This window comes from Bidens hawaiensis, unplaced genomic scaffold (genome assembly GCF_021521415.1).
Source record: "Bidens hawaiensis isolate Kalapana, Puna unplaced genomic scaffold, B.hawaiensis_p1.1 tig00000190_1, whole genome shotgun sequence".
NCBI classification, from domain to species: domain Eukaryota; kingdom Viridiplantae; phylum Streptophyta; class Magnoliopsida; order Asterales; family Asteraceae; genus Bidens; species Bidens hawaiensis.
In genome coordinates, this window is record NW_027491020.1 from 7,693,470 (window position 1) to 7,705,157 (window position 11,688).

The 11,688-nt window shown below is 36.8% G+C and overlaps 1 protein-coding gene across 1 annotated transcript; it reads right to left on the minus strand.

Annotated features, from left to right (window-relative positions):
• Positions 1-245: 245 nt before the first annotated feature.
• On the minus strand, positions 246-3,998 carry LOC143595974 (uncharacterized). Its single transcript, XM_077074887.1, has 5 exons — positions 3,930-3,998; positions 2,808-3,233; positions 1,287-2,400; positions 1,055-1,201; positions 246-982 (listed from the first exon to the last, which is right to left on the minus strand). The coding sequence occupies exons 2-5, from the start codon at positions 2,856-2,858 to the stop codon at positions 417-419; spliced, it is 1,878 nt and encodes a 625-aa protein (XP_076931002.1). The 5' UTR covers positions 2,859-3,233; positions 3,930-3,998; the 3' UTR covers positions 246-416.
• Positions 3,999-11,688: the final 7,690 nt, after the last annotated feature.

Consider the following 11,688-nt stretch of genomic DNA (forward strand, 5'->3'; position numbering starts at 1 on the left):
TACGTTAAATGTAAAAGCATAATAATTGACTCATATTCACCGCTTACATAAAGACTTTGACAAGCTTGTTCTTTTTTTTTTTAATAATAATAAAGTATATGACTCAATGATTTCTTTCAAAATGGGAGGCATACAAGAAGGGCTTGGCCAAAAATCAACATTTAAATAGTTTTAAATAGAAAAGGTAATTAATTGCACATTGGCACTGCATTAACACAAATGGGCATTTTCATTTTTCAACACACAGTTTTTTCATGAGGAATAACCAAAATTACCAACCATCATTGTCTCTTAAAACACACAGAAAGCTTAGAATCCCAAACAAGACAACAATGTCTTCCCAAACAAAAATCATCAGTTCATACCAAACAAACATAATCCCAAATCACAAATAAGGTTTTCTTTATTCTTCCATCTCAAACAGCTTTCAATAATCCTTCACTGTGAGTTCTTCGCATACCAAGATCCGGCCTGAAGCTCACAAGTTTGCTACTCACATCTTGAAACTGATACTTGTCACCCGTCACCACCTTAACCCCACTTGGTGGCAGCCTCACGTGCCGCCCACGACTACCTGTCCCTTGACTTTTCCTACCGTGTGTTAATTTTTTCGATTCTGACCTTACCCCACGGTCAATCTGATGTGCAGAGATCCCAAGGCGGGCAGCTCGGTCAGCCGAGTCTTTCATGCCACCAGATTTGATTGACTGTCGGTTGTAGTAAGCAAGATGTGGAAGAAGACCAAGAAGAAACTTCTTCAGTTGTTCATCTCCTATGTTCTTCTGTGCGGGGTTTCCTTCTAAGCTGATAGCTTGTAGCGAGTTGTAGTTGGCCGCAAGCTGTCCCAGGTTCTTTGTGGTGGACAGCTTATTGAAACGCAGATCCAACACGTTCAGTTTTAGGAGACGGTGCAGACCCTCCACCTCACTTATTTTGTTTCCTGCTAGATACAGTTCTTTCAATGATGAACACGATGCCAGACCTTCAAAAACATTTCACAATTCAATTTTAATTAAAAACACAAAACAGAAGAAAGAAAATATAAATCACATACCATGCCCAATTCTGAGAATCCGATTGTAGCTAACATCAAGTACACGCAACCTCGTGAGCTCTCGAAGCCCTTCAATGACAGAAATACTGTTCTTTGATAGATTCAAAATATGGAGACCTCGAGGTAGAGCACCCGCGGTAATTCTCACTGATAAAGCATACAAGTGTATCAATAAAGAAAACAATATGATATCAAAATCAAGAAACCAACAGAAGATAAAAAGATATCAAACCTATTGAATTTCCCGACAAATTAAGCGCCCTGAGGCTGGAGAACGCGCTCAGAAACGGGATCACAACTAGCCCATGGTTTGCAAGTTGAGCTGTGGTGGCTGAAGCATTCAAAGAAGAAATGTATTTTTTAGCAGCATCCATGCCGAGAATACTCTTTGCATCGTTTTTGGAAGCAGCCGAGGGATCCATAATGGTGCTTTTATCGTTTTGCCCTTGGTGATCAAGGTTGGGAAGCATGTTGGTTTCTTCAAGTGAAGAAGTATGCTTGAGATCCATAACCCATTTCTCGATACGCCTTATCTTGAAATCCTCGTTAGGCAATTCCTCCCACTGGCATATCGAATCATCTTCGAGGACACTTTTGCCCTTGTCAACTTCTTCCACCACGGGGACGATCCAGTCTTTTGACAAACCCGCATAATCATATCCATCATCACCATTACCATCATCACAATCACCATCAACTTTGTCTACTACATGATCTGCACTGTCATTTTCTAATTTATGTTCAGGTGAAACTTCATCGCCATTGTTTTCATCACCTGACTTATTGTTCCATCTCGAGTCTAAACCCTTTAAATCCTCAGAAGATCGAGACTGATGAATCGCATCACCATGAGCCAAATGCAAATATGGCAAAGAGTTTGACTTCATAATAGTGTGTAAAGTTCTAGGTGCAGAAAACCGAGTCTCAGAATTATCACTAACTTCTTTGTCAGACTGTTGGTTATCGGGTGACAAGTCGGATGCAAGATTGACCATGTTGGAACTTATTTGAGGAGACATAGAAGCCTGGGCTTTATGATGCTCGTCTCCGCTATGAATACCAGAAGACAAATCTTCGCCAGATGTCATGTCCTGATAGGCTGCGAGACCACTTCCTAAAGACACACTCTTCCTCATTCCCCTGACTTGATGGCCACGCTCACTGTCTGTGTCATTCATGCTTTTAAGTCCTTCAGATTTCCAATCTTGACCCGTTAAAGACGGAGACCTGTTAGCACTCTTGCCTTCGTTAACTTCTCTCGACAATTCGGGATTTTTCCTAGGTTTATTTGTGGTGTAATCTTCCAATGCTTTTTGCATTGCTTCGGTTGGTAAGTGGACGGTTTTCTGCATTTCAGAAACTAAAATTATCAAAGACGAGGAGTTGATACGTAAGTGAACAGGCCAAAAAGTTAAAGAGAGCTAAAAAAGAACAGATTAAATGGATCAAACAGGGTATCAAAGAAAGCTATAAAAACTAAAAACAGTTTTTTTTCTTATGCGTACATCCTCTTCTAATATCGATTTATTAAAGAAGGTATAAATCTGCACCATCATGTTTAAACGCACAAACTTTTTTTTAAAAATGTCAGAATTTGGGAGCTAAAAAGTTCCATATCAAATTAAACCAACTCGGCCCGTATCAAAAAAGTTATCAGTTTTCACTTAAAATCCAATTTCACAGTTACACAACCAGCACGACCCGTCCAATTTGCTACCTCTGGTGAACCACAAAATAAAATCACATTGCTCACCTTGGGTTTCTGGGTATGAGTAGGAGAATGGAAGCACGAGAACCTAAACATCTTAGTCAAACTGTTGTGTTTTACAGACTTTGAAATGTAACAAGAACAAACTCGCTGATCAACTACATCTAGAAGATTGAAATTTTGAAAATACTTGAAGCAAAACGTCTATATCGCGATAATAAAACTTGTAGAACGAATACGGTGACGTTAGCCGTAGTCAAGCGACAAGCCGACAGACACACGGCGTAGTCTCCATATATGTGATGATCTTGATCTTCTCAAAACACAAAGGAGAATCACTCCTTCATTATTATCACCCACCACCGGTTTAGTGGTGCGATAGCCGTTTATATGTGTTGTATCTGCCAGACTGAAACAACTCTTTCTGGTTCTATTGGATCCCAGTTTTTGACATGCGTAAGAGACAAATGCCTGAAAAAAAAACCAATCGGATTGAATTTTAGGGTTCAAAAAAGATCAATTTAACTTACATTCAACATCAAAAACAGACAATTCTCAATCAAATTTAGAACAATAATCCAACCGAAGAAACTAAAAGTCTCTATAAAAGCATCAAGTTGTATACTCAGAACAAAACACGCAGACGCTAGCCGAATGATGTGTAACCATAGAATCAACTAATCAGCATCAAAAACATATTATTCTCTATCAGAATTACAGCAATAATAATAATTTAACAAAAGAAATTAAATCTCTATGCAAGATCATATTCATGTAATCTTTTCACAATTCTAATCATCAATAAGCACAAACCATTGCGGAAAATGATAAACAAACAATAATTCACACAGAATTCAAATCAATTGCAACAAAATAAACCAAAAATAATAAAAAGTCAAATTAATCACATGAAATACAATAAAAATTAACAAATTAATCAAAACACACAGTTCATAAACAATAAGGTATTAATCAATTACAACAAAATCAACCAAAAAAAGTCAAACTAATACCATGGCAGGTTATGAATTCACACAAGTGTAATCATCAGAAAAGAAAATTAAGCAGAAAAGATAGTTAAAAAGTAAAAAGCCACATAAAAACCTAACGTAGAAACACGTAATTCAAATCAATTACCACAAAAGAGAAACTAAACAGAGATCTAACCTCTTTATAGCCAGATTTGATGTAAAAACTGTAGTTTAATTGGGTAAAAAAGGAGCCGCGTGGTGTTGTTGGTTATATAGTATAATATTGGATGGATAGAATAAAATAGAATTGAATATGAGTTTGAATAGAATAGATGAAATTAGGGTGTGAAATTGGGGGAGGCGAAAACAGATAGAATATAATATTCTGCTGTTGCTGCTTCACCGGTGATGACTGAGTTTTGATTACGGAAGGAAGGAAGATAGGGTTTAGAGATTAAATAAAATGGTTGGCTGAGATTTGCACAACATGTTATGTTAGTATATATTATTATGCAGATTCGTCGGTATGTCATTTCAACAAACTCATTAATCTAGGATGATATTTGCGCTTTTTTTGCAAATCCTTTTTATTATTATTATTATTATTATTAGTTTTTCCTGAAATCGTATAGGTTTTATCAACGGTGGATTTTCGGACGAGTGACTTTCCTCGGAATTGAAGATAACCTTGATCGCGTTAGGCATCGGGTTTTCCTCGAAACAAGAGTTGGTGATCTTAGAATACTCAACGATATATGCGAATCGTGAGCATATGGAGTTTTATTTATTGGTAGTTCGAAACAAATAACACAGAGATCTTTATGGTATGTTCATGCTGAAAGTTTGGTCTTTAACTTTGAGAAATTACATATATGGTTCACAATAGTTTCACATAATTCGTGGAAATTCAAAGAAATTGGAATTCAAATTTCATGACATGATGTGTTCGTTTCCTTGAAATTATAATCTTAATTCTATTTTGGTATGTTTGGTTCAAAGAATTGGAATTAAAATTCTAAATCTTTCCAAAATATGGAGAAATTCAAGTAAATTCATTGGAATCTTTTCTTGAGAGTTTTCTTTTTTTTTTTTGAATGAGGACAACGAATAAAACATTTTAGTTTTTTTAGTTTTTTTTGTTTTTTATTTATATTTTGAGTTATGAAATTTTTATCATTATTTTTGAATATTTTTAGGGGTTTTTGATCTTAATAGAAAACCCCTAAAAAATTCAAAAAAATAATTAAAAAATCATAACACAAAAAATAAATAAATAAACAAAAAAATTTAAAAAGGTAAAATGTTTCCGTTGTTATTCTCGTGTTTTTTTAAAAAAATCCCGATTTCAGTTCTTTTTGGTGATAGATTACAATTCATTTGTCAAACGAACACATAAAGAATAAAATTAGATTTCAATTCCTTCCGATTTCAATTTCTATTGGAATGTTCATATTTCAAATCCAATTCTTTTCAATTTCAAATCATATGCAAATTTCAATTCCATTTCATTATGCGAAACGAACGCGCCCTAAAAGTTTTATCTTTGACCACCCCATTGGTTAATTATTATTATTATTATTATTATTATTATTGCTAATGGTAACAATAATAATTAAGAAAGGAATAATTTGCTTTAATTTGTTACCTTCCAAAATAGAGTGGCTTTTCATTGTGATATATCACATGTGTCTTTTACAAAGAATATATTCGTACTTAAATCAATGTAATACATCTCAACCTTTGGAGCGTTTATCATGATCTTTATGTTTAATAGACGTATAAATTCCTTCCTTAATCATAGTTATTTAATGGAAAAGTAACGAATTGTCGAATGTTTCTCAGACTTCAAAAGGATTTTTGCTTTCCTTTAAAGCAAAACATGTAACCCTAAAAAAGATATTAAAGATACAACATATTGTGGTTTGACAAAGTTTAGTGGAGGTGTTTGGTCAAAAACTTAATGTTGAGTCTCGATCAAGCTATAATTATAACTAGAGACAAAACATGTCGTAATGTGTTAAACAGATTATGTTTCAGATAATTAGTGAAGCTGAATATGACATGTGTAGTTAAACATGTCATTTTTCTTAAACGCTACTACAAACATCTTACTATACTATTAAGTGTCACACCCCGACCAAAGACGGTGGAACATGCCGGGATGTAACGACATGAGGCCCTATTCTACTGGCACAACCATTGTAAATGTAAAGTATATAATTGTGGCACTTTTCTATTTGGTAACAACCAAAATACTTCGAGAATGAGGCCCTATTCTACTAGCACAAAGCTAAAGTAGTTAGGGGTGTGTATGATCATACTTATTGAGACTCAACAACATATAAATAAACACTCACATAATCAATTTGAGGCATAAACAAAGATCGAGCAAATATTCGTACAAACACATAATGTTGAATTGTGGATTTGATAATGAGATCATAAAACAAGTAAGTTTGAATATGGTATGCATGTCACCTCCAAAAGTATAAAAGCGTAAAGAGGGGGAGTGTGATTACTCAGAAGAAATAGGTAACTTGAAGGATTAGTTTGCGGTAAAACGGAAATGTAAGTTCAACTAGCAAGACCTAGATTGAGAGGATCTTGAGTTAGTAGATGGTCTTAAAAGCTTTAAAGTAAAATATCATGACAAGTAAGATAAATAATTAAAGTTTGAGGGTTAAAGTATAAATACATAAAAAATTAAAGTAATGATTTTTGAAAAGTAAATTGTAACATCCTAAATTTATAAATAAATAAAAGAAAGTTTATTATTCGAATCGTGTGTTAATATCTAATTAATATTAAATATAGAAAGAAGTATGGATTTGGATAATTAAAATGGATTAAGGTGGTGGGATGGGTCTTAGGTCCATGGACTTTAAGGAGTATAAATACTCCCTTAAACCACCCTAAAACCCTAAATTCTCATTCCACCTTTCCATATTCTCTACACACTCAAAACACACACACACCTACACTTGCTATTTGCGGCCGAGAGAAAGAAAGAAAAGAGAACCGGGATCAAACGTTGAATATTAATAGATCTTCCATACGCAAGATATATACAAGGTTTAAGGTTCATAATCAAGCTAACCAATACCAAACGAACATATAAATGTATGTTCTTCATATTAAAGTTTACGTTTTTATGAACGGTTAGCCTTGAAACTTAAACGTAGAGTAGATAGGGTAGAAACGAACCATAAAGTAGCAAACTTGATGTTAGAAACGAACTTAACAAACCTATGGCTATGTACATCAATCTAGTATTGAACGTTTTTGAGCTTAAATGTCCAAACTTTATGATCTCCCCGGGTTAAGTCTTATCCGAAATTGACCATGGGAACGTTTACGGGAATTGTTAATATCATATCAAGGGGTTACAGGTTGTTAAAACCAAACCGTAGTTGCTGATGTTATGTTCGCTGACACATAAGTTCGCCTGACGTTATGTTCGCTGATAGGGGTGTGCATCTTGGTCGGATCAACCCGAACCGTGAAATAACCGACCCGGACCGATACCCGAAAATCATATATACAAGAACCAAAGACCGGCCCGCTTAGCTCACTTCGGGTATCGGGTACCCTCGGTTTTGGCGCTCCGGGTAGACCAAAAAGGACCGACCCGAAGGTGGGAATCATCTTCAAGCAGCTAGCTGTAATGGAGTTAGAGGTAGAAGATGGGGTGGAACAATACGACCTTATCGTCTTCATGATATATGGACTACTAAGTTAAATAGAGATAGAGTTTATTGGGAACATAACTTTTAGTATAGATAAAAGACTCTTTTTCACCATCTATTAAAGTTACATGCATACATCTTTGTTATTCCCAAAGCACTCTTTATTTTCATTACCAATTATATTTGACTTTAATTTTATGGGTAATGAAATGCTACTAAATTCACTTTCTCTTTCTTTATTAATGTTCATAATATATAATATATTTTATCTTTCACTTTTCAAAACAAAAAACCAGATCTTCTTCTCCGTTCATGCATTCATACACCATGGAACAAAGTTGACAATTGAAAACTGGAAGCTTGTGATTTTGCATCTCAGGTCATCATGTTGTCCTTGTAAGATGAAAGTATGAACTCATCGGAGTAAAACCTCACCAACGCCGTCACCGAGAGCCATGTAACCAGATCCAACTTTCTAATATCGGTCTCTCTCGGTTAGTCGGGTTTTCATCGGTTCTGGGCCCAAACACGACCCGAGACCGAGTACCTGCAAATATCAAGATCGAAAAAAAAACAGGGAAGTGTAGGGTTGGTTCGGGTTCGGTTATTTTTGGGTCAGTTATATCGGGTTTTTCGGTCCGGGCCTAAATCTGCACACCCTATTCGCTGACACATAAGTTCGCCTGATGATTATGTTCCCTTACATATACGTTCGCGGCTGATATGTTCGCTTACATATAAGTTCGCTGCTATTATGTTCGCTTACATATAAGTTCGCTTACATTCAAGTTTGGATACATTGAGACCTGGATACATGGTGACCCGTATATGTATACATATATATGTATACACTTAATGTATGCATTGTAGGGACCCAAGAGATAAAATACTAGAATGTTAAAATAAAGGAAAACCATAAAAATGCAAAGTAAAAGTAATCTAATACTCAGCCATTAGATTAGATCCGATGAGTATTGATACGTATAACTTATATACAGTTAGTCGAGCTCAATTAAAGAAGGGATTAACGAATAACGGAGAAAGAAACAGAGTTTAGGTGAGTTTCTAGCCCCATTTCCTTGTTATGTTTTCGGGTCTGTGTGCATACTCAACGTGAATGTTAATACACTTACCTTAAATGGTAAGTGTATGCCTTAACGATGAATGCGATATGTTTATGTTATATGATGAATGAATGTTTATCAGTACGTGAACGACCTTCGGGTATTGCACGTATTGTTAAGGGAGGTAAATGTAGTAAGTATGGAACAAGTATACGAGATAAAGTATGCATGGATAATGATCTGTATGTATATATATGTATGAATGTATAATGGTGTATGGTTGTATGGTAACGAAGAGGGAACCGGGCCCTAATAATACTCGAGGAAAGAGGGAACCGAACCCTTATAATATTCGAGGCAAGAGGGAACCAGGGAACCGAACCCTAATAATATTCGAGATAAGAGGGAACCGGGCCTTAATAATACTCGAGGAAAGTAGGGCGTAATGCTCTTTATAATGTAAGTTATGAAGGTAAGTAGGTGTATGATAAAAGTATGAAAAGTATGAACGAAAGTATGTAAATATTAATGTATTGTATGTTGTATGATTAACTAGAACTCACTCAGCGTAGCTGACTTTTAGTATGCACGCAGGTGAGTAGGATGAGACAGCTAGCTTGAGCGGGGCACGTGACAAATGAATAAGACGCTGGCATATGAAGACTCAAGACGTTTTATAATTAATGTTTTGATTTGAAAGACAATGTGTTTGATAAGACAAAGTTTTGGATTAATATGTAATGTTTTATGAAAGTTTTAATATTCTGCGAATGTTTTTATTAACTCTGATATTTAGAACTGTGTTTATGAGTAAATTCAAATGTAGGGCACCGGCAACGGGGCCTTAAAAGTTGGTATCAGAGCAAAGTTCGAGAGATTTAAGCATCCTAGATGCTTAGACACGAACAAAGAATGGGATTTAAGTAAGAAAAGAAAGAAGATGCCAGTTCAAGAATGCCATGTGTCACTCAAGCAAGCTCAGTAAAGGTAAAGTGTATGATTGAATAATGAATGCTAATGTTAGCTTAATTGTTAAAGAAAGGATATGTGAATAATAGGGATATGATTAATTGATTACTTGATTTGATTGACTGTTTGAAAATAGAACCAGCACAAATAGACTCATAAAGGGAAGTGTCTAGGACATGGAACAGCTGGCCACTGTTATTACCTGTTAGCCTTACTATACTTGTACTAAATAGTTCCTTGAGTGATGACGTTTGTGTTTTCCCTTTAGAATACGATGGATGAAGCAAGAGAGATTGTTGGCACTGGAGGTCGCACTGGGCGTCGAGGCAGGCCACGTACTGTCCGACCACCTTCTGTAGAGACAACTTCCAACACAGGAGATGAAGGAAACGCATCTTGACGAAACCCAAGCAACAACGAAGGGGTTCAACTGGATCCTACAATTCAAGCAGCTATTGTTCAAGCTGTAGCCACTGCTGTGAGGAATTTGACTCTGGAAGGGACTACTAGAAGCCAGGAAAGAGTTGAGAAGTCTGGGGAGAAGTGTAAGAAAGATGATGAATGAGAGAAGGAGGCCTCGAGTGTGATTAAGTCAGTAAAGGTTGATGATAGGAAACGGGGACGAGGTGGGTGCAACTACAAGTCATATAAAGGTTGTGACCAGACGAAGCTGACTGGTTTGGGAGACGCAATCGCTACTCTCCAATGGATAACCACTATGGACAAGGTTATCCGCATTAGCGAGTGCCGTCCCGACCAAGCTTTTGGTTATGCCACCCAATCGTTTGGTAATGAGGCGATGTATTGGTGGGAATCGATTGAGCAGAGGAAGAGTCAATATGAGATTAAGGCTATGAGGTGGGAGGATCTGAAAGAGTTGGTTATGAAAAGATTCTGTGCTGACGCCGAGGTTGAGAGGGCGGAGATGAAGTTTCTAAATTTGAAGGCTAGAATGATGACACATCGTGAGTATACCACAGGGTTCAACTGAATGTCTAGGTTGGTACCCGATAGGGTCAACACCGAGGATAAAAGAATTAAGTGCTATGTGAGAGGATTGCCACAGAATGTTCGCATACTAGTCAGGGCGAATAAACCTCGTCCTTTTGACTCTGCTGTCGAACTCGTAGAGATGGTTTATGAGGACCTGGCTGTGGATGGTGTTGTGGTGGGAGAAGAGAAGAAGGATAAGAAGTGGGTCGCTCCTGTTAAACGACCCGGTACTCAATTGTGGAACTCCAAGGACAAGAAGTAGAGGGTATGGGAGAAGAAGTCGTGTAAGACTTGTGGTAAGATGCACGGTGGAGAGTGTAGGGAGGGTATTGGTTCCAATACGTGTCATAAGTGCGGGAAGATGCATGCTAGGGAGTTTAGAGTTGGATCAAATGTTTGCTACAAGTATGGAAAAGCAGGCCATTATGCTCATGAATGTAGCGCAAAGCTCGCATGTTACAAGTGCGGATAGACAGGTCACTTTGCTAGGGAATGCACCGATGGTGGAGCAGGGGGAAGCGGGAAGAAGGATGTTGAGTAAGCAAGGCCAAAGACTAGAGCCTACATGCTAACTCAAGAACAAGCCAAGCAGATCCCGGATGTCGTCAAAGATACGTTTACACTAAACGGTGTTTCCGCTTCGGTATTATTTGATTCGGGTGCGAACAAAAGTTTCGTAGCCACGCCATTTAGTAAATTAGCTAAAATGAAATGTTGTCGAGCGTCTGAAACTTTTATAGTAGAAACTGCTAGTGACACTTCGGTTAAAATAATGAAAATGGTTCAGGGCTGTAAGATAGAGTTAGAGGGACACGAGTTCCCTGTTACTTTGTATGTTATGATCTTAGGAGGGTTCAATGTGGTTTTGGGAATGGATTGGTTGTTTGAGTACGAGGCTCAGATAGTGTGTAAGAGTAGGATGATAAGCTTAAAGTCCTTGGATATGGGTGTCCAAAATACCCGAACCCGATTAACCTGACTCGAACCCGAATAAGCAAATTCGGGTTGGGTTAAATCGGGTCAAAAAGTATTAATCGGGTTATTCGGGTCAACCCGAATATCCCAAATTGTTAATAGGGTTGGGTTTCAGGTTCATTTTTGGGAAAAAGTCGGGTTTTGGGTTAACCCGAATAACCCGATTAGTGGCGATACTTAACTTTATATACAATGATTAAAATGTGAAATAAGCACTATAAAGGCAATAATGTTTCATTTATTTTGTGTTCATTTAAATAAACGAACA

Bases quoted from the DNA above. Each gene is read 5' to 3' on its own strand.
- LOC143595974 (XM_077074887.1), bottom strand. From the start codon at position 2,858: ATGTTTAGGTTCTCGTGCTTCCATTCTCCTACTCATACCCAGAAACCC. The intron at 1,202-1,286 runs GTTTGATATCTT...ATGCTTTATCAG, and splicing joins TTTGTCGGGAAATTCAATAG to TGAGAATTACCGCGGGTGCT. The intron at 983-1,054 runs GTATGTGATTTA...ATGTTTTTGAAG, and splicing joins GATTCTCAGAATTGGGCATG to GTCTGGCATCGTGTTCATCA.